The sequence below is a fragment of the Salvelinus namaycush genome, chromosome 18 (genome assembly GCF_016432855.1).
Source record: "Salvelinus namaycush isolate Seneca chromosome 18, SaNama_1.0, whole genome shotgun sequence".
Taxonomy (NCBI): Eukaryota; Metazoa; Chordata; class Actinopteri; order Salmoniformes; family Salmonidae; genus Salvelinus; species Salvelinus namaycush.
Genome location: NC_052324.1, coordinates 31,303,340 through 31,326,155, shown reverse-complemented (window position 1 = coordinate 31,326,155; position 22,816 = coordinate 31,303,340). Strand labels below are relative to the sequence as shown.

The window sequence follows — 22,816 nt, the reverse complement described above, 5'->3', positions numbered from 1 at the left end:
CAAGGAGAGTATGAGTGCTAAGATAGTAACATGTCAACAGGAGCAGACAGTGACAGAGTAGCAACAGCCAAGCAGCATAACAGGATTAGACTGAAAATATCCCTGGATAGCCAGGAGGAGGTATGTTCTATCTCCATTAGTGATGATGGGGAGGCTAGAAGTCTTCGCTGGCTTTGCTCAGGGAACAGCTGCCTGGACCAATGGAAAGGAAACCAGCAACCTCGGCTTTCACCCATGTGGCCTCTGCCTACAGTTTGTCTACAAATCACTGCTAGGCCTAATGTCTGACTCTCTGTATCTGTGACTCCAGTATATCTATCTGTGAAGACGGTTTAGGCTTTGCCTTTAAGTTATCATGGTCCAGATCTTGCAATGCCCCTAGGACTTAGGAATAATGTAACTGTCTGGTGCATGTTGAGGTTCAAGCTAAAGTCTCTCCTGCCAAATGAAGAGCCCACTGCTTGGGCATTTGAGTCCTATTATGTACACTACATTACCATGAGTATGTGGACACCTGCTCGTCGAACAAGTTATTCCACACTTATCGACAAACTATTTCTGTATGGAAATTGCTTTGTGCATGGGGGCATTATGCTGAAACAGGAAAGAGGCTTCCCCAAACTGTTGCCACAAAGTTGGAAGCACAGAATCGTCTAGATAGTCATATGCTGTAGCTTTAATATTTCCCTTCACTGGAACTAAGAGGCCTAGCCCGAACCATGAAAAACAACCCCAGACCATTATTCCTCCTTCGCCAAACTTTACAGTTAGCACTATGCATTGGCACAGGATTCTTCCGTCGGACTGCCAGATGGTGAAGCGTGATTCATCACGCCAGAGAACGAGTTTCCACTGCTCCAGAGTCCAATGGTGGCGAGCTTTACACCACTCCAGCCGAAGCTTGGCATTACGCATGGGGATCTTAAGCTTGTGTGCAGCTGCTCAGCTACGGAAACCCATTTCAGGAAGCTCTCAACGTACATTTATTGTGCTGATGTTGCTTCCAGAGGCAGTTTTGAACTCTGTAGTGAGTGTAGCAACAGAAGACAGGTGATTTGTACATGCTATGCGCTTCAGCACTCTGTGGTCTCGTTCTGTGAGCATGTGTCGCCTACCACTTCACGGCTGAGCCGTTGTTGCGCCTAGACTTTTCCACTTCACAATAACAGCACATACAGTTGACCGGGCAGCTCTAGCAGGGCAGAAATTTTACAAACTGACTTGTTGGAAAGGCGGCATCCAATGACGTTGCAAGTCACTGAGCTCTTCAGTACGTGCCATTCTACTGCCAATGTTTGTCTTTGGAGATTACATGGCTGTGTCCGTGATTTTATACACCCGTCAGCAACGGGTGTGGCTGAAATAGCCGAATCCACCAGTTTGAAGGGGTGTCCACATACTTTGTCTTGCCTATGTATGCATGCATGTATGTATGTGAACCCTTTGGAATTACCTGGATTTCTGCATAAATTGGTCATCAAATTTGATCTGATCTTCATCTAAGTCACAACAATAGACAAACATAGTGTCCTTAAACTAAGAACACTGAAATTATTGTATTTTTCTTGTCGTCTATATTGAATACATCATTTAAACATTCAGTGTAGGTTGGAAAAAGTATGTGAACCCCTCGGCTAATGACTTCTCCGAAAGCTAATTGGATTCAAGAGTCCAATCAATGAGACAAGATTGGAGATGTTGGTTAGAGCCGTCTTGCCCTATAAAAAAAAAAGAAACTCACAAAATTTGAGTTTGCTATTCACAAGAAGCATTGCCTGACGTGAACCATGCCTCGAACAAAAGAGATCTCAGAAGACCTAAGATTAAGAATTGTTGACTTGCATAAAGCTGGAAAGGGTTACAAAACAGTATCTCTAAAAGCCTTGATGTTCATCAGTCCACGGTAAGACAAATTGTCTATAAATTGAGAAAGTTGAGCATTGTTGCTACTTTCCCTAGGAGTGGCCACGGAAGAAGCCACTGCTGTCCCAAAAAACATTGCTGCAAGTCTGAAGTTTGCAAAGTGCACCTGGATGTTCCAGTATTCTGTGGACAGATTAAATTACAGTTGAGTTGTTTGGAAAGAACACACAACACTATGTGTGGAGAAAAAAAAGGCACAGAACACCAACATCAAAACTTCATCCCAACTGTAAAGTAAATTGGAGGGAGCATCATGGCCAGCTTGCTATCATCGACAGAAAAATGAATTCCCAAGTTTATCAAGACATTTTGCAGGAGAATGTAAGGGTATCTGTCCACCAATTGAAGCTCAACAGAGGTGATGCAACAGGACAACGACCCAAAACACAGAAGTAAATCAACAGAATAGCTTCAACAGAAGAAAATAAGCCTTCTGGAGTGGCCCAGTCATAGTCCTGACCTCAACCCAATTGAGATGCTGTGGCATGACCTCAAGAGAGCAGTTCACACCAGACATCCCATATATTGAACAAACAGTTTCGTAAAGAGGAATGGTCCAAAATTCCTTCTGACTGTTGTGCAGTCAGATCACTTGTGCAGTGATCCACAACTACAGAAAATGTTGAGGTTATTGCTGCCAAAGGAGGGTCAACCAGTTATTAAATCCAATGGTTCACATACTTTTTCCACCCTGCACTGTGAATGTTTACACGTGTGTTCAATAAAGACATGAAAACTTATAATTGTTTGTTATTAGTTTAAGCAAAATGTGTTTGTCTATTGTTGTGACCTAGATGAAGATCAGATCAAATTTTATGAACAATTTATCCAGCAATTCAGGTATTTCCAAAGGGTTCACATACTTTTTCTTGCCACTAAAATATAAAAATATACATACATACACTTAGGTTGGAGTCATTAAAACTCATTTTTAAACCACTCCACACATTTCTTGTTAACAAACTATAGTTTTGGCAAGTCGGTTCGGAAATCTACTTCATGCATGAGAAGTAATTTTTCCAACAACTGTTTACAGACAGATTACATTTATACTTCACTGTATCACAATTCCAGTGGGTCAGAAGTTTACATACACTAAGTTGACTGTGCCTTTAAACAGCTTGGAAAATTCCAGAAAATTATGTCATGGCTTTAGAAGCTTCTGATAGGCTAATTGACATCATTTGAGTCAATTGGAGGTGTACCTGTGGATGTACTTCAAGGCCTACCTTCAAACTCAGTGCCTCTTTGCTTGACATCATGGGAAAATCAAAAGAAATCAGCCAAGACCTCAGTTTTTTTTTTTTTGGAGACCTCCACAAGTCTGGTTCATCCTTGGGAGCAATTTCCAAACACCTGAAGGTACCACGTTCATCTGTACAAACAATAGTACACAAGTATAAACACCATGGGTTCTGTCTCCTAGAGATGAACGTATTTTGGTGCGAAGAGTGCAAATCAATTCCAGAACAACAGCAAAGGACCTTGTGAAGATGCTGGAGGAAACAGGTACAAAAGTATCTATATCCACAGTAAAACGAGTTCTATATTGACATAACCTGAAAAGCCGCTCAGCAAGGAAGAAGCCACTGCTCCAAAACCGCCATAAGCCAGACTACGGTTTGCAACTGCACATGGGGACAAAAATCATACTTTTTGGAGAAAAGTCCTCTGGTCTGATGAAACAAAAATAGAACTGTTTGGCCATAATGACCATCGTTGTGTTTGGAGGAAAAAGGGGGAGGCTTGCAAGCCGAAGAACACCATCCCAACCGTGAAGCACGAGGGTGGCAGCATCATGTTGTCGGGGTGCTTTGCTGCAGGAGGGACTGGTGCACTTCACAAAATAGATGGCATCATGAGGGAGGAAAATTGTGTGGATATATTGAAGCAACATCTCAAGACATCAGTCAGGAAGTTAAAGCTTGGTCGCAAATGGATCTTCCAAATGGACAATGACCCCAAGCATACTTCCAAAGTTGTGGCAAAATGGCATAAGGACAACAATGTCAAGGTATTGGAGTGGCCATCACAAAGCCCTGACCTCAATCCTATAGAAAATGTGTGGGCAGAACTGAAAAAGTATGTGCGAGCAAGGAGGCCTACAAACCTGACTCAGTTACACCAGCTCTTTCAGGAGGACTGGGCCAAATTCACCCAACTTATTGTGGGAAGCTTGTGGAAGGCTACCTGAAACGTTTGACCCAAGTTAAACAATTTAAAGGCAATGCTGCCAAATACTAATTGAGTGTATGTAAACTTCTGACCCAATGGGAATGTGGTGAAAGAAATAAAAGCTGAAAAATAACTCTACTATTATTCTGACATTGCATTCTTAAAATAAAGTGGTGATCCTAACTGACCTAAGACAGGGAATGTTTACTAGGATTAAATGTCAGGAATTGTGAAAAACTTAGTTTAAATGTATTTGGCTAAGACGTATGTAAACTTTCAACTGTACACACACAGACACACACAGAGTAGTTGCAGGCACTGGTAATGCAAGAGCAGCCATTTTGCAAAGTGAAGAACATCAATCCATGACAAAGCATTTCATGAACCACACACAGTGAACGTACAACAAGAATAACAAAACAAACATTTCAAAAGTGACACAAAAACAGGAGTGCATAGAACATTTAAGGCATTTGAAAAGGTTAAAAGTTACACAAGGACAAGACACTGAGGGAGGGATCCGGGGACCACTTGCGTACCTTTGGCCTCCGCGGCCTCAGCGGCAGCTATGTCAATGTGAGTAGTGGTGAGAAGGAGAAAAGTGAGTCATCAATGCAGAGACCAAATAACATCAATAACAGAACAGACAGAGAGAACCAACCAGGAAAACAGGTTATACTTCCAGAGCAACAGCACCATTCAAATACACCTCAAACCGTTTTTAGTGTGATGAGAGAGAGTCTGCCTCCCTAATGACAATGTATTATATTAGGATTAGGAGCACCCACAAGGCTCTGGTCAACAGTAGGCCACTATAGGGAACAGTGTCATTTAGGCTCTGGTCAACAGCAGGCCACTATAGGGAACAGTGTCATTTAGGCTCTGGTCAACAGCAGGCCACTATAGGGAACAGTGTCATTTAGGATCTAGTCAACAGCAGGCCACTATAGGGAACAGTGTCATTTAGGCTCTGGTCAACAGCAGGCCACTATAGGGAACAGTGTCATTTAGGCTCTGGTCAACAGCAGGCCACTATAGGGAACAGTGTCATTTAGGCTCTGGTCAACAGCAGCCCACTATAGGGAACAGTGTCATTTAGGCTCTGGTCAACAGCAGGCCACTATAGGGAACAGTGTCATTTAGGCTCTGGTCAACAGCAGGCCACTATAGGGAACAGTGTCATTTAGGCTCTGGTCAACAGCAGGCCACTATAGGGAACAGTGTCATTTAGGATCTGGTCAACAGCAGGCCACTATAGGGAACAGTGTCATTTAGGATCTGGTCAACAGTAGGCCACTATAGGGAACAGTGTCATTTAGGCTCTGGTCAACAGCAGGCCACTATAGGGAACAGTGTCATTTAGGCTCTGGTCAACAGCAGGCCACTATAGGGAACAGTGTCATTTAGGCTCTGGTCAACAGCAGGCCACTATAGGGAACAGTGTCATTTAGGCTCTGGTCAACAGCAGGCCACTATAGGGAAGTGTCATTTAGGCTCTGGTCAACAGTAGGCCACTATAGGGAACAGTGTCATTTAGGATCTGGTCAACAGTAGGCCACTATAGGGAACAGTGTCATTTAGGCTCTGGTCAACAGCAGGCCACTATAGGGAACAGTGTCATTTAGGCTCTGGTCAACAGTAGGCCACTATAGGGAACAGTGTCATTTAGGCTCTGGTCAACAGCGGGCCACTATAGGGAACAGTGTCATTTAGGACAGTACCAGAGTGAGAGCGGCCTGCAGGAGATCTAGGATGCTAGCTGCTGTTAAAGGGTCATGAGGGCTTAAAATGTGGATGGACAGAGATGGGGGGGGGGGGGGGGGGGGGGGGTTCTGAGCAGTGAGCACGCACACACAAGCGTCTTTTATTGGGCTTTTCTGGATCTTGTTATGGGAACAATCCAATGACGAAGTCTGCTGGGAGGAGAAGGGAACAGATCTCCTTGCTACATCTCTCTTAATGAAGTGTGTTATGGCTCAGTTCTCAAAGGAACACGTGTGATGACAGATGACAACTGTGGCGAGATGACAGCTTTAATCTTTCTATTCAACTTGTTCTTAATGAGGTGCTCTGTTACTGGTGTCACTCTGAATAACACATGGTGAATCTAGCTCTGAGACCATAACAGAGCGCTGAATACAGTAGCTAAAGTAAGGCATTTCCCCCTTTAGTTTTCAAAGAGCACTGGCACTGCAGTCAAAACGGCTCAGCATTTCCCTAAACGTCACCAGAGCACTGTCAGGTAGCAGTGAAGACAAACAGGGATGTAATGACCCAGGACACACAACCAATCCAGGGTTTTAACTTGGCCAGTCAGCCTAGCCTCCTCGATGTTAAAGCCTTGGTCAGGCTGGAGGGGCGAAAGACACAGGGTGTGTCCCAATTACTAATAGGGGTCTGGTCATAAATAGTGCACTCGATTGTGAATAGGATGGCTTTTTGGGGCGCAGCCTGAGACAGACAATGGCATTCTGGTAAAGGTCACGTCATGTGGTTTCTCTCTGAGTGCTCACAGCTTTGTGGCGACGTTCAGTACACCTCCGCCTCGCTTGGGAGACCAGCTCCCAACATGCCCTTCTCTCCTTCCTGCTGACAGGCCTGGTGTGTGTATTTCCCCCGCTGGCTGGGCTGGTTGACCTTTAGATCAGGGCTACGGCCACTTCAGTGACAGGCGGCTCTGAGCCGACCCCCCGGACACCCGCCCACAGTCCCCCCTCTACCCCACGGGGACGGCTGGCTTGATACAGAGCCCCAGACAGACGAAGGTTGTGTCCCAAATCACAACATCTTCCCTTTATAGTGACCAGTGTGGCCCATAGTAGCCCAGTGAGCTAGGGGAGTGAGGGCAGCAATCTAACATGATGTTCATCTAATGTACATTAACAAAGGCCAGGTGTAGGCTTCAGCGACAGTGATGGTTTCCACATCTCCACTGCATCATGGAAAAAGGAAAGCAGAAGAGCCGGGTCTATTATGGTTTTTTCCCAAAGTGAACTTATTTATGTCAAAATGCAAAACATTGAGTGAAGCGTACATCCTTCGGTTTACTGTGGCAAGGCTGTGTCGTTAGTGCAGGTTAAAAACAACATGGCACCCCAGGGCCCTCTGAGGGTAGGGCATGGGGAACGGGTGGAGCTGGGGGTACAAGAGAGAGAGGAGGACAGAGACAGCAAGGTGAGGGTAGACAGGGGAGGGTGAAAGGAACACTTACCAGTCTGCAAGGTCTGTTTGCCGCCTGATAACACTCCTAGAGGCAGCGACCCAGTCGGGGTGAGTCCTTTGAGTGTCAGCACACTCTCACTCTCCTCCCTGAAGAGCGAGAGACAAAAGGGGAGAGAAAGGAGAAGAGACACCTTAGATATCTAACAAAGTTTTCAATAACTACATATGTTAAAACACTCCTCTGTAGCATCCAATGACATCCCTGTATATGGGCCACTAATGGTCCTACATACAGAAACAGTAATAGACCTCCATATAGAACATGTGTGAATTCTAGGATCTCTGTGCTGATCTGCATCTCCCTTTCCCCATTGCATTTGTGTGGCAGGCTAATGTCATTACACAGCCTCACCACGGTGCTGTGTCGTGACTCACTATTGCCTGCTCATTAAACCTCTGAGAAGCAGCACTGTGTTTTCAAACATTACTTCATTAGGCACTTAACTGACTTCAGTCATGTCATGAACTACACTCAAGTCTAAACTAAAAATAGACTTCAGTCTACTCCCAACCTCAAGGTCTTGAGACTTTGGGTGCGTCTGAAATGGCAACCTATTCCCTAAAGTGTACTACTTATAGCCAAAGCCCTAGGGCCCTGGTCAAAACTAGTGCACTATACAGGGAAGAAGGTGCAATTTGGGACACAATATATGCTGTCTGGTGTGATTCTGAGAAAGAGAGAGAACTTCTCACCTGAGAACAGAGAAGACTCTGGCCATCTTCCCAATGGCTCGGATCTTATTCCGGATCACCTCTTTGCGTACCGCTGGGATTCCACCGTCTTCTCATAAAATACAAGAAAAAAAAAAATCCTAAACTGGAGATAGGAGATTTTGGAGATTTCATATTGCATTGTAATGGTTTCTACCATTTGACATACGCCGAGTCTACAAAACAACACATTAGTCCATGCCCCAACGAATTGAGGCTGTTCTGAGGGCAAAAGGGGGTGCAACTAAATATTAGGAAGGTGTTCCTAATGTTCTGTACACTCAGTGTAGTCTGACATTATCATAGGGAAGAGGAAAGGACAGTGGGGAAAATTAAGGGAGCCAAAGGAAGAAGCAGAGTGGAGAGGACAAAATGGGGAGGGGAGAGAAGTAGAGCTCTGTCAGATCTCCAGCGAGTCCTGAGATCTCCGAGCTGAACTCCACGCATGAGAGACTGTTTCTGACTGAGCTATGATGATGTGCTTCTACATCTGCATTGCTTGCTGTTTTAGGCTTGGTTTCTGTATAGCACTTTGACATTGACTGATGTAAAAAGGGCTTTATGAATACATTTGATTGATAAAACCAGCTACCAGCTTTACTTAGCACTCCAGCGATAACGTGGAGGTGTGTGTGTGTGTGTATGTGCCTCTGTCATAGAGTTGGCGTTGAAGTGCCTCTTTAAAAACAGAAGGGCAGCTTTGCTTTTAATTGTATGATAGGTCTGATCACCGACAACGACGAGACAGCCTATAGGGAGGAGGTCAGAGACCTGGCCGTGTGGTGCCAGGACAACAACAACCTCTCCCTCAACGTGATCAAGATAAAGGAGACGATTGTGGACTACAGTAATAAGAGGACCAAGCACGCCCCCATTCTCATCGAAGGGGATGCAGTGGAGCAGGTTGAGAACTTCAAGTTCCTTGGTGTCCACATCACCAACATGGTCAAAGCACACCAAAAGTCATGAAGAGGGCATGACAAAACCTATTCCCCTTCAGGAGACTGAAGAGATTTGGCATGGGTCCTCAGATCCTCAAAAAGGTTCTACAGCTGCACCATCGAGGACATCCTGACTGGTTGCATCACTGCCTGGTATGGCAACTGCTCAGACTGCAAGGCACTACAGAGGGTAGGGGCCAAGCTTCCTGCCATCCAGGACCTCTGTACCAGATGGTGTCAGAGGAAGGCCCTAAATTGAAAAAGACTCCAGCCACCCTAGTCAGACTGTTCTCTCTGCTACCGAACGGCAAGCTGTACCAGAGTGCCAAGTCTAGGTCCAAGAGGCTTCTAAACAGCTTCTACCCCCAAGCCATAGGACTCCTGAACACCGAATCAAATGGCTACCCAAACTATTTGCATTGCCTGCCCCCCCCTCCCCCTTTACACCACTGCTACTCTCTGTTGTGATCATCTATGCATAGTTACTTTAATAACGCTACCTACAGCTGAAGTCAGAAGTTTACATACACCTTAGCCAAATACATTAAACTCAGTTTCACAATTCCTGTCATTTAAACCTAGTAAAAATTCCGTCTAGGTCAGTTAGGATCACCACCTTATTTTAAGAATGTGAAATGTCAGAATAATAGTAGAGAGAATGATTTAGTTCAGCTTTTATTTCTTTCATCACATTCCCAGTGGGTAGGAAGTTTACATACACTCAATAAGTATTTGGTAGCATTGCCTTTAAATTGTTTAACTTGGGTCAAACGTTTCAGGCAGCCTTCCACAAGCTTCCCACAATGAGTTGGGTGAATTTTGGCCCATTTCTCCTGACAGAGCTGGTGTAACTGAGTCAGGTTTGTAGGCCTCCTTGCTCACACGCGCTTTTTCAGTTCTGCCCACACATTTTCTATAGGATTGAGGTCAGGGCTTTGTGATGGCCACTCCAATACCATGACCTTGTTGTCCTTATGCCATTTTGCCACAACTTTGGAAGTATGCTGGGGTCATTGTCCATTTGCGACCAAGCTTTAACTTCCTGACTGATGTCTTGAGATGTTGCTTCAATATATCCACATAATTTTCCATCCTTATGATGCAATCTATTTTGTGAAGTGCACCAGTCCCTCCTGCAGGAAAGCAGCCCCACAACATGATGCTGCCACCACCGTGCTTCACGGTTGGGATGGTGTTCTTCGGCTTGCAAGCCTCCCCCTTTTTCCTCCAAACATAAAGATGATCATTATGGCCAAACAGTTCTATTTTTGTTTCATCAGACTAGAGGACATTTCTCCAAAAAGTACAATCTTTGTCCCCATGTGCAGTTGCAAACCGTAGTCTGGCTTTTCTATGGCGGTTTTGGAGCAGTGGCTTCTTCCTTGCTGAGCGGCCTTTCAGGTTATGTCAATAAAGAACTCGTTTTACTGTGGATATAGATACTTTTGTACCCGTTTCCTCCAGCATCTTCACAGGGTCCTTTGCTGTTGTTCTGGGATTGATTTGCACTCTTCGCACCAAAGTACGTATATCTCTAGGAGACAGAACGCGTCTCCTTCCTGAGCGGTATGACGGCTGCGTGGTCCCATGGTGTTTATACTTGCGTACTATTGTTTGTACAGATGAACGTGGTACCTTCAGGCGTTTGGCAATTGCTCCCAAGGATGAATCAGACTTGTGGAGGTCTACAATTTTTTTTCTGAAGTCTTGGCTGATTTCTTTTGATTTTCCCATGATGTCAAGCAAAGAGGCACTGAGGTTGAAGGTATGCCTTGAAATACATCTACAGGTACACCTCCAAATGACTCAAATGATGTCAATTAGCATATCAGAAGCTTCTAAAGCCGTGACATAATTATCTGGAATTTCCCAAGCTGTTTAAAGGCACAGTCAACTTAGTGCATGTAAACTTCTGACCCACTGGAATTGTCCTAACCGACTTGCCAAAACTATAGTTTGTTAACAAGAAATTTGTGGAGTGGTTGAAAAACGAGTTTATGACTCCCACCTAAGTGTATGTAAACTTCTGACTTCAACTGTACATATTACCTCAACTAACCGGTGCCCCCACACATTGTACCGGTACCCCCCTGTATCTGTATTTAGTCTCGCTATTGTTATTTTACTGCTGCTCCTTAATTACTTGTTACTTTTATTTCTTATTCTTATCTATTTTTTAAAACTGCATTGTTGGTTCGGGGCTCTTAAGTAAGCATTTCACTCTAAGGTCTACATCTGTTGTATTCAGCACATGTGACTAATAAAATGTGATATCCAAGGTGTGCGTTTTGCAACCTGTGGACCAGCGAGGGTGAAATCCTGGCTGTGCCTCTTACCTTCACACAGGTCGTCTCCTTCCGACATGAGTTCATCATCAGAGCAGATGTTCAGCACGTTCACCAGCATCTCTGTCACTGTTGGGAGGGGAGAGACGGCAGCACCACAGCTCAGGTTAGCACCACCACCAAAACACTCTTTGCTGCATCTTTTTGGGTGCAGACCTATTACACTAGAATGTGCCAATGCTCCTTTTTGGGCATTCTACTCCGCATTCTTAACTCTGAAACACAGTTTGGACGGGGACCACATGCATACCTTTCTCTCCAACAAAGGGCAGAGACCACGTGAAGACGTCCATAAAGTTGGGCAGCCAGTAGGGGTGGGGGGAGCAGTTGAACTGCCGAATGTTCATCACATTGTTCTCATACTTTAATACAGCAGCTGGAAGTCGGAGCAAGAACAAAATAATGATACACTTAGCCATTCTGACATACAGAAAATGTAGCACTTGTAACACATTGGCAAATTGTCATATTTTGGAGACAGAAGAGGGAAATGCCAATCCCAGCTAGTAAACATAACAGCCATATAAAGACTATGCATAAAACACCCACACACTGTCTTGATATAAGGAGTACACAAACCTTTGTTGTTGTACACATCTAGGTAATTTGGTGCTGAGAAGATTGTAATTAATGAAGGAAAGCCTGTAGTCTGGCTTTTTCTGTACATCCGATACCTGGGATGAGACAATTATTTTAGTTTGACAGCACAATAGTGAAGAGCCAAAAATAAATATTGCTATTTTTGGTAACATTAAGTGATCAAAAACAGTGAAACTTACCCTGCATCCTGTGCTTCGTGTGCTCTTATTACCGACAACAAGTTATTATTTATCAAAAAGTCACATACAGCCGGGTAACTGCAAGGCAAGACAGAGAGAAAAAAAAAACTATTAGAACAGCGAGTGGAATTAAATCTGGACCTCACAGAGTCAGTCTGACAACCATGCAACGTGACAGATTCTTTGAGTAAAACCATTCGAAGCATTCTCTAGCGGTTCTTTACTTTTGGAAATACATTTTGTGTATTGCCCTCTGGCCTGGGAGGTAGGCAGGGTTTAATTAACTAGTGAGGCCAAAGTAGAGCAGAGGCAAGGCAGTGGTATTTATGAGCTCTGATAGCTGATCCAAATGCAGTCAAGAGAACAGGAGTTCACAGCTACGGCCAGCAAGGAGACTTGGTGTGAGTCTTAAATGGCACCCTATTCCTTATATAGTGCACTACTTTTGACCAGGGCCCTATAGGGAATAGGGTGCCATTAGAGACAGATCTCGATGTGGCTGCTGGACTGGCTTTTACACACAATATATTATTGTGGGGTATGCATGGTGTCCGAGCTGTGTGCTAGTAGTTTAAACAGACAGCTCAGTACATTCAGTTGGTCAACATTTCTTACAAAAACAAGTAGCGATGAAGTCAATCTCCTCCACTTTGAGCCATGAGAGATTGACATGCATATTATTCATGTTAGCTCTCTGAACATTTAAGGGTCAGCAGTGCTGCCCTGTTCTGAGCCAATTGTAATTTTCAGAAGTCCCTCTTTGTGGCACCTGACCACAACTGAACAGTAGTCCAGGTGCGACAAAACTAGGGCCTGTAGGACCTGCCTTGTTGATAGTGTTGTTAAAAAGTCAGAGCAGCGCTTTATTATGGACAGACTTCTCCCCATCTTAGCTACTGTTGTATTATCATGTTTTTGACCATGACAGTTTACAATCCAGGGTTACTCCAAGCAGTTTAGGTCACCTCAACCTGCTCAATTTCCACATTATTTAATATAACATTTTGTTGAGGTTTAGGGATTAGTGAATGATTTGTCCAAAATACAATGCTTAGTTTTTTTGGGTTATATTTAGGACTAACTTATTCCTTGCCACCCATTCTGAAACTAATTGCAGCTCTTTGTTAAGTGTTGCAGTGATTTCGCTCGCTGTAGTAGCTGATGTGTATAGTGTTGAGGCCTCCGCATACAGACAACACTGGCTTTACTCAAGCATGTCATTAATAAAGATTGAAAAAAGTAAGGGGCCTAGAGAGCTGCCCTGGGGAATTCCTGATTCTACCTGGATTATGCTTGAGAGGCGTCCATTAAAGAACACCCTCTGTGTTCTGTTAGACAGGTAACTCTTTATCCACAATATAGCAGGGGGTGTAAAGCCATAACACATATGCATTTACAGAAGGAGATTATGATCGATAATGTCAAAAGCCGTACTGAAGTCAGGCAAAACAGCTCCCACAATATTTTTATCAATTTCTGACAGCCAATCAGTCATTTGTGTAAGTGCCATGCTTGTTGAATGTCCTTCCCTATAAGCATGCTGAAAGTCTGAATTATTTTTACAATAAAATAGCATTGTATCTGGTCAAATCATTTTTTCCTAAAGTTTACTAAGGGTTGGTAACAGGCTGATTGGTCGGCTATTCGAACCAGTAAAGGGGGCTTTACTATTGGGTAGTATAATTACTTTTGCTTCCCTCCAGGCCTAAGGGAACACTTTCTAGTAGGCTTAAATTGAAGATATGGCAAATAGGAGTGGCAATATTGTCCGCTATTATCCTCAGTAATTTTTAATCTGTTGTTAGACGTCGGTGGGTTGTCATTGTTGATAGACAATTTTCTCACCTCTTCCACACTTTACAGAATTCAAAAAAATATATATATATTTTTAAATTAAACCTTTATTTAACTAGGCAAGTCAGTTAAGAACAAATTCTTATTTACAATGACAGCCTACACGGGCCAAACCCAGACGACACTGGGCCAATTGTGCACCGCCCTATGGGACTCCCAATCATGGCCGGTTGTGATACAGCCTGGAATTTAACCATTTCAAATCAGTTATACTTGGATGTGTAGTGTCAGCATTTGTTGTATCATGTAGACCTATCCCTGGATACTCAGAGGATATGGAAACTATTCAAGTGGCAAACAGTATTATTTGATTTCATTGGCCAGTATTATTGAATATAATATTTATTTTATCCATCTGAAACTGGACACATATTGTGCTCTACTAGTACCGTACCTGAAAAAGTAGGAGCAGCCTCGCACTGAGTTGTGGTTGAAGTGTTCTGCTGTCTTTTCACTGCCGTAGTCCTCTCCTGGGTCAGCCCAGATCAGGTCACACATAGGGCCGAAAGCTGGAGGCTCCTTAAACCTGTCTAACTGTGGAGCGCGTGCGCGCACACACACACACAGCACCGTGAGTCACAGAAAGTTGATCGATCACAGATTAAAATCAACCAAATGTATCCACACTTGGTTTTGTAGTCAAACGTGGACTCAAACACCACTTTCTCATCAGGTGCCAGGTGAACTTACTTTCCTAATGTCGTCTAGGCAGTTGATTTCTGGGGAGAGACCGCCGTGTACACACAGGAACTGTTGGTTGAGAAGAGCAGCTAGGGGCAGGCAGTCAAAGGCCTCCATGCAGGCATCATACACGCGCTCAGAGTACTTAATCTTACCTAAATATGGAACAGGTGAGACAACTTCACAATTGCTTTCAGAGAGAAACTACTAGCGCTAGTTAAACACTTGATAAGACAGTACCACATTCAATTGTCACTGAGGTCAAACTAACCGTGTTTACATGCCAAAATAACTTAGTAGGAAGTAGAATCAATTAGCTACAGCCTAGTATTTCAGAGGGTTTCATTGTTTTGTTTGTCAGCCTTTAGTAGCAACAGCATACATGTAGTGGCGGCACATACTTCACACTGGCCATTTGGGACGAGTAACCTACATATGTTCAACCACTATCTTAACAGTTACTGGCTACACCGCAGCGGATGTTGTGTCTTCCTGGATAATTGCTTAAGCTTCTTTACTTCAGATGCTGGTGAACTTTCATCAGTGTAACTTGTCTTGCACAACACTTACCACAGGTCAGATTAACTGACTGACTGTTGAGGAAGTGAAGTCCATATAAGGCGAGAGAACGGCAGTGTTTCTTATTAGGCCAGTAAATTAGGAGCAGTTAGTTCGGCCTAACAACAAACGTCCCTTCCTCTCTCATTAACTAGTCCAAAAAATACCCTAAATGAAAATGCTTAGTACTGGACAGGGGCCACTATCATTGAGAGTCCAAGGAAAGCAAGATAATCAGTGAGTACCATGATTGAGAGAGAGAAGCATTCAAACTATTCTAAAGTAGCGAAGGGAGAGAGAACCACACCGCACTCCATTTGACCTTCAGTGTTTGAAATCAGTTTATATGGAACTCATGTTTCCTGATATGGTTAAAATGTTCAGAGGCCTGTACAGGCGCACATAAGGGAATTCATCAGTCTTGCACTAGCCTTACACTAACCCAAAGGCTGAATGACAAACCAGAACAAGTCTTTGAAATACTAAGGCCTTTGGCTATAGCCCATCTAATTGAATCTACTGTTAAAGATTTTGGCGATCAAGTGAAAGCCATTCATCTGCCCAAGTAGGGCCAAGTAGGGCTGCCCAAGTAGGGCTGGGCGAAATATTGAATTAATTAGAACGTATGTTTTTATGCGATATTTCAAAACGCCAAAACGCCTATCGCAAGAATCGAGGTTTGTTATTTTTATGAGCGTTTGTCCGCTTGTTCTCATGTTGTATTTTTGGTCTCGTCTCCTTCGCTCTTCTGAGAGTCTTCTCATTTACACCAGAGTTTTGTATAGAATGACAAGATGCAAGTCTCAGTTTTAGCAAGAGTGAAACCTCTCGCTTCACCACTTACTCTACAGTTTACACACACATCAAGAGCCCCCTCCCCCTGCCTCTCACAGCAACAAAGTTGAGGTTCCATCTTCCTCTTTGACAAGCGGTTTCAACTTGCTATTTGCATCTGAGGTTTGGTCCAACAGAGTCGGTCATATGGACACCAAAACACATTGAGACATTATTTTACTGTAAGAGAGATATTAAAAAAGGCTATCGTTAGAAAAGTTGTCTCAACTACTCAAATTGTGTGTAGAGCAGACACTACTAAAACAAGAGTATCAATGCATATTGACTCTGGAAAATTAATGCTCAGTTTGTCGTGTGCGCTACTGGGGTACCACGTCCCGCTAGCAGCATTTTAGGCAAAGACTGTCATGCTACCTGTCTAGTTTGTGTTTTATAAATGTGCAATAAGCATAAAACAATTATATAAGAAATTAGCAACTTGTTCATTCTGAGAAATAAGTTAAGCCACTTGATTTCAACATCTGAACAAAGTGGACAGTCTAACATGCTTTTCAACCAGTTGGAGACAGAAGGGTGTGTTCGTAACAATTCAACCTTGTTAGCTAGCAAATAGATCCAAGTTGGCTACACTTGAAATACAAAGATTAGCTGGCTAATCACTAGCACTTGGGCTTGCGAGATTGTTGATGAGGCCTGAGTTCATTTTCTACAGCCTAATTCCTGCTTCAAGAAGTGAGTCATTATTAGTGAATGTGCATTATGCATGGTTCTACTTAAATTTGCATTTTTCACAGAGATACTTGAAAGCTAGATGAGTGATTGCAGAAAAAAAAAAACAGGTTCAACTACTTTGATAAAATTCAATTATTAGTGGGTCGTATGGTTGTGGAAGGCTTATTTAGCCTAGGTAAAACTTCAAGCCCTGAATTAACTTGATGATTGCTGACTGTTTGAAATGCAGTGTAATTGACCTTTAAATTGTACAACACTTAAATTGTGAAAATCGGCCATAAGTTTGAAAACAAATCTAGATATAATTTTCAGGCCATTTTGCCTAGCTCTATGCCGAAGGATCCCATAGCTAAACTGTTGTCAGTCACATGAGCTTCTGGCTGACTTCCAGAGAGGAGAGCTAATAACCAACTGGTCAAAAACTGGTTGACGCAACGTTGCTTCAATGTAATTTGTCCACGTATTGTGACGTGGAATCTACATCGAAAAAAACATTACATTTGAAAAAAGTCAAACTTGTTGAAATTTCAACCACAAGATTATATCATGGTAACCAAATTTCAACGTTGACATACGTTGTATAAAATGTTGAATTTGTACCTTTAAAAACAAGACCTTCAACATTATATCTCCAATCAGAAAAAAATAACTATAGGATGGGCAGCACCTCCTACTGGAGAATTGATCTATCTATAGCTACCCTTTGGTCTACCATCCAGGGTTTTAACCAAGCCCTGCTTAGCTATAGTATTTGTCTATTACCAACTATTACCAATGTGCTATCGTGAGAATGAGAATGTTGAGAGATTACCACTTAAAAACCAAAATAGATTCATGGTTGCTACCAATGTCATTCCAATGGGTAAATTTAACAGAGCAAATTAAAACGTGACCATAATTTTCACTCACATAGCATAAATGATCATATTTAGGACTATATAGCATTTGCAAAGTCATCAACAGCCATTATTTAAATTAACTCAGAATTCAACTAAAAATAGACAATACAATAGGACTTGGGTATTACGCACTGGATGATTTAAAATGTAATGATATTGAATTGTGTTTGGTTGTCAACCAAATAAAAACATTTGAAGGAGATGCATCTTCTGCTTGGATAGTTCCATCTGTGCCACTGACTTAAGTCTGGCTTAAATTTCAGTTGGTCTATAAATTAATAATGGATGTGTTGGAGTCACATCTCCATCTCAACCAAAAATCTATGTTCAATAATAGGACTAAATCATATTACATGTTTTATTTAAAGTGCATTTAAAGTTTGATTTAGTCCTATTTTTTTATTTTTATTTTTGGTTAAGATGAATCCAACATATCAATTGTTAATTTGTAGACAAACTTTAATTAAAGCCAGACTAAGTCAGCGGCACAGACGGAACTATTCAAGTAGAAGATAAATCTCCTTCAAAATGCTGATATTTGGTTGTGTTTAGGCATGGGTGGCTCTCACACTCACACCTACACATTCAAGGATTTTTCTTAATTGTTTTACATTGTAGAATAATAGTGAAGATATCAAAACTACGAAATAACACATGGAATCATTTAGTAACCAAAAACAGTGGTAAATCAAAATATATTTTACATTTGAGATTCTTCAAAGTATCCACCCTTTGCCTTGATGACAGCTTTGCACACTAGGCATTCTCTCAACCAGCTTCATGAGGTAGTCACCTGGAATACATTTCAATTAACAGGTGTGCTTTGTTAAGTTCATTTGTGGAATTTAATTCCTTCTTAATGCGTTTGAGCCAATCAATTGTGTTGTGATAAGGGTGGTATACAGAAGATAGCCCTATTTGGTAAAAGACCAAGTCCATATTATGGCAAGACCAGCTCAAATAAGCAAAGAAAAACGACAGTCCATCATTACTTTAAGACATGAAGGTTAGTCAATACGGAAAATGTCAAGAACTTGAACGTTTTTTCAAATGCAGTCACAAAAACCATCAAGCTCTATGATGAAACTGGCTCTCATGAGGACTGCCACAGGAAAGGAAGATCCAGAGTTACCTCTGCTGCAGAGGATAGGTTCATTAAAGTTGACAGCCTCAGAAATTGCAGCCCAAATAAATGCTTCAGACTTCAAGTAACAGACATCTCAACATAAACTGTTCAGAGGAGACTGCGTGAATCAGGCCTTCATGGTCAAATTGCTGCAAAGAAACCACTAAAGGACACCAATAAGAAGAGACTTGCTTGGGCCAAGAAACACGAGCAATGGTCATTAGACCGGTGGAAATTTGTCCTTTGGTCTGGAGTCCAAATGGGAGATTTTTGGTTCCAATCGGCGTGTCTTTGTGAGATGCAGAGTAGGTGAACGGATGATCTCTGTAAGTGTAGTTCCCACCGTGAAGCATGGAGGATGTGGTGTGATGGTGCTTTTCTGGTGACACTGTCTGTGATTTATTTAGAATTCAAGGCACACTTAACCAGCATCTGGTTTGAGCTTAATGGGACTATAATTTATTTTTCAACAGGACCTCCAGGCTGTGTAAGGGCTATTTGACCAAGGAAGAGAGTGATGGAGTGCTGCATCAGATGACCTGGCCTCCACAATCACCCAACCTCAACCCAATTGAGATGGTTTGGGATGAGTTGGACCACAGAGTGAAGGAAAAGCAACCAAAAAGTGCTCAGCATATGTGGGAACTCCTTCAATATTGGAAAAGCATTCCAGGTGAAGCTGGTTAAGAGACTGCCAAGCATGTGCAAAGCTGTCATCAAGGCAAAGGGTGGCTATTTGAAGAATCTGAAATATTAAAAACATTTAGATTTGTTTAACACTTTTTTGGTGTGTTATGATTCCATGTGTGTTATTTCATACTTTTGATATCTTCACTATTATTCTACTACGTAGAAAATAGTAAAAATAAAGAAAAACCCTTGAATGAGTAGATGTGTCCAAATGTTTGACTGGTACTCTTTCTTTATGAGCTGGATTGCTGGTCTTTGCAATTACATTATCTTCGTTTGCACTTGTTTAGCATATTTAGCCAGCAGCCTCCATGGAAATTCGCTAATTTTGTTAGCATTCTGGTAGACACCAAATGGGCTTTTATTGCTTTTCTTGGTGCCACCTTCTGTAATAAACTAGTAATACCGTAAATCTAACGTGAGAAGGACGGTATGACGATATGAAAATCTGGATACAGCCCAACCCTAGTTGCATTGATAACCAAACAATTCAATATCATTTTTGAAGTACAATAAATTGCCTATTAAGTACACTTGCACCATGTACTTTTAATGTAATGTTAACTGCAATCAAGGTAATTTGGTTCTGCTATTCGATGAATCACAGTGATAACATTAATCTGTAGTATAAATAAACAAAATATCTGACATTGTATTCTATTTTCCTGTGCTTTTAAATAGTTGAAAGTGCAATGGTATACACATAGGGGTGACAACTAAACCAAAAATCAGACATTGGAATTTGGTTGTGCTTTTAGATGGTTGCAACAAAAAAAATTGATAACACATCAGAAATTCAACACACTTTTGGCTGTCTTTTTGAGTGTGTGAACATAGGTTCTCTCATTGATCAACTTCAACCAAATATTACCCAATTATCCACGTTGAAATCATGTTGTGTTCCCAGTGTGATGGTCCAGGGTGGATCAGTGTTGCCGTAGCAACCAGACCGGGCTTCAGAAACAAAAACACTGGGACTGAGTTTGGGAAACCCTGCCCTATTCCACTATAGGTAATATGATGCAATTTGGGACGCACACTGTCTTAGACCGGTCACCCATCGCTTCTCAAAATGCCTGAGAAACATACAGGTACACACTCACGTGGCATTCCAGGTCATCTTTTTCAGAGGATAAGATCTCACAACACCTGGAGAAATGTTTTAACGACCCAGGAACCATATTACTAGACATTTTCAGACCGCTTGTTTTACTTTCATCCTGAAGAGAAGGGCAACACGGATCAGTCATGCAAACTGCCTCCGCCTGCCTGGCGCTGCTCAGCTAGTTTAAATGCATGCTTAGGAGTGCTTCATTATAAACAAATTAGACAAGCATCTTTCTTTCCAATGGGTGTTTGCCAATTAAATGCTATTTTCCAATGTTGTGGCTGTCTTTCCTGTCCTGTTTGCCAAAATGGGGTTTGTTTCTTTGCCGATATTTGCATACTATTGCCTCACACCTGTGCTGCCACTTGAATGCAACGTCACCCACACACACACCTACCTACCTACCTACCTACCTCCTCTATAAACACATTGTGGGTGTGTCAGCTCTGTGTTTAACTGTCTGAATAAGAACATGGCTGGCTGCTCTTCATGCCTCTGTAGCTCACTTTCTGTCTGTACATTGAATAGGAGAAATGTTCTCTATGCATGGATAAAGACATCTGAATAATCAGACGTTACATCTGGTGACTGAGTGACAGGCTTCCTGATCCTGGTGTCTGTCTATCACTGAATGGTTGCCAAGATCATCAGCCACAAATACAACTGCACTAAGAGCAGCAATAGGCATCAAAGCTAGGGGGAAGAAGGTCCACTTTAAGCATGTACTTTAGGCTCCATCTGTTTGCAGAGCAGAGCCAGGTCTGCTACTCTAGGTTGGATAGGTCCTTTGATCCCTAAGTAGTACCCTACAGTGTTGCATCACATTAGGCTTGTCCTCATTGGTGTGACCTGCCATGCTGCAGTGACAGTACTTACATTCCTGTTTGAAGGTGAAGTACTCTGTGAGGTGCCGGCACTCGTGGTTCCCTCGCAGGAGGAAGAGTGTGGTCGGGTGATTGATCTTGAGTGACCAGAGGTACAGCACACACTGCAGAGGGAAGGAAGGAAAGACAGCGAGAGAGAGGGACAAGGCATGTAATTCAATAACACAAAGCCCGCATAGATCCTGAATGCCCTAAATTAATTACAAATCACTATACAGTGGGGTTGGGTGGTATCCATGCAGTCATACCATTTCTGTACCATACCGGGGGTATACGGTATTACCAAACGGGGCGCTATTTCTTTGAAGCACAAAACAATTTAGGCAACAGGGATCTTGATCCAGGAGGGGATTGAATGTCTCTGATGTAACCAAGAAGTTAGCAAACCAAATACATAGCTGGAGCCCTGAGCTAGATATCATTTATTTGACACATCTTAAATTTCTATATAGCTATAATTAACTTAACACAGCCCCCATAGCAATGTTATTGAGTTTAGTGGATAAATCATATGGTTAAAGAGAAAATAGCCTTAATGAAAAAAGCATTAATAAACAATGGCATTATTTTTTATTTACTCTGCAACGCTTCCAACTTTGGACTTTTTTCACAACTGCCACCAGTTTGACACCAAAACAATTACAAGACATATTGACATAGCTAGTAAAATACACAAGTACGTAAGGGGTCGCGTTACACTTCAGAAATCTCAATTTTCAAAAAGCAGACCTCACCTGCGTTTTACATTGAAAATCAAGTGTTTACTTGCTTCAATAGAGTGATCAGGGGCGTGCAACTATAGTTTTCCTTCACAGAAAATACATTAGTGCAACATATATGGCTGAAAATCTATTCATTTTCATCAGATGACAACAGAAGTGGAATGCTATTTGGCTGGCAGCTACACAAGTAAATGAGCTTACAATGAAAAAGCAAGGTATTTTTTTGCAAAAATGATATTTCTAAAGTTGATCAAAGAAAGAATGTAGCCAGCTACATTTCAAACAGTTACACATGTAATGGAAGCTCAAAATGAGTGATACCGAACAGAAATTACAAAAAGGAGCATTTTAGATCCGCATTTCCAAAACGCAGCAAGATATTTCTTATGGGTTCTTTTTTTTCCTGTGTGAAAAACAGAATTCTGCATTAACGCAACCCCTGGTGTAAAATATAAAGGGTATTTCATGTTGAAACACTCCTATTAAACACCAATGATATTCACTAAGTTGATGGGTTATATTCAGAATAATGTTTTACAGCTTTTATTATATTGTAAAATCTTGTTTTATATATTTAACATGTGATAAGGCCACACAAAGGGCCAGAGATAGACACCTGTGATAATCCGAAGTACCCCAAAAGGCCACTAGATGGCATTTGATAAATTCCA

General features: G+C 42.2%; 1 protein-coding gene across 4 annotated transcripts in view; it reads right to left on the bottom strand.

Annotated features, from left to right (window-relative positions):
• LOC120063358 (serine/threonine-protein phosphatase 2B catalytic subunit gamma isoform-like) overlaps positions 1 to 22,816 on the bottom strand; it is a 46,936-nt gene that overhangs the window by 4,643 nt on the left and 19,477 nt on the right. The window contains exons 4-13 of one of the 4 annotated variants that reach the window (XM_039013696.1): positions 21,416 to 21,527; positions 14,641 to 14,786; positions 14,345 to 14,484; positions 12,097 to 12,174; positions 11,897 to 11,991; positions 11,568 to 11,693; positions 11,309 to 11,386; positions 8,014 to 8,104; positions 7,310 to 7,407; positions 4,638 to 4,664 (exon numbers count right to left, since the gene is read on the bottom strand). In XM_039013696.1, coding sequence (XP_038869624.1) covers positions 4,638 to 4,664; positions 7,310 to 7,407; positions 8,014 to 8,104; positions 11,309 to 11,386; positions 11,568 to 11,693; positions 11,897 to 11,991; positions 12,097 to 12,174; positions 14,345 to 14,484; positions 14,641 to 14,786; positions 21,416 to 21,527 — 991 coding nt within the window. The remainder of the gene's footprint in view (positions 1 to 4,637; positions 4,665 to 7,309; positions 7,408 to 8,013; positions 8,105 to 11,308; positions 11,387 to 11,567; positions 11,694 to 11,896; positions 11,992 to 12,096; positions 12,175 to 14,344; positions 14,485 to 14,640; positions 14,787 to 21,415; positions 21,528 to 22,816) is intronic. The other 3 variants (XM_039013697.1, XM_039013698.1, XM_039013699.1) reach the window with 3 other exon arrangements.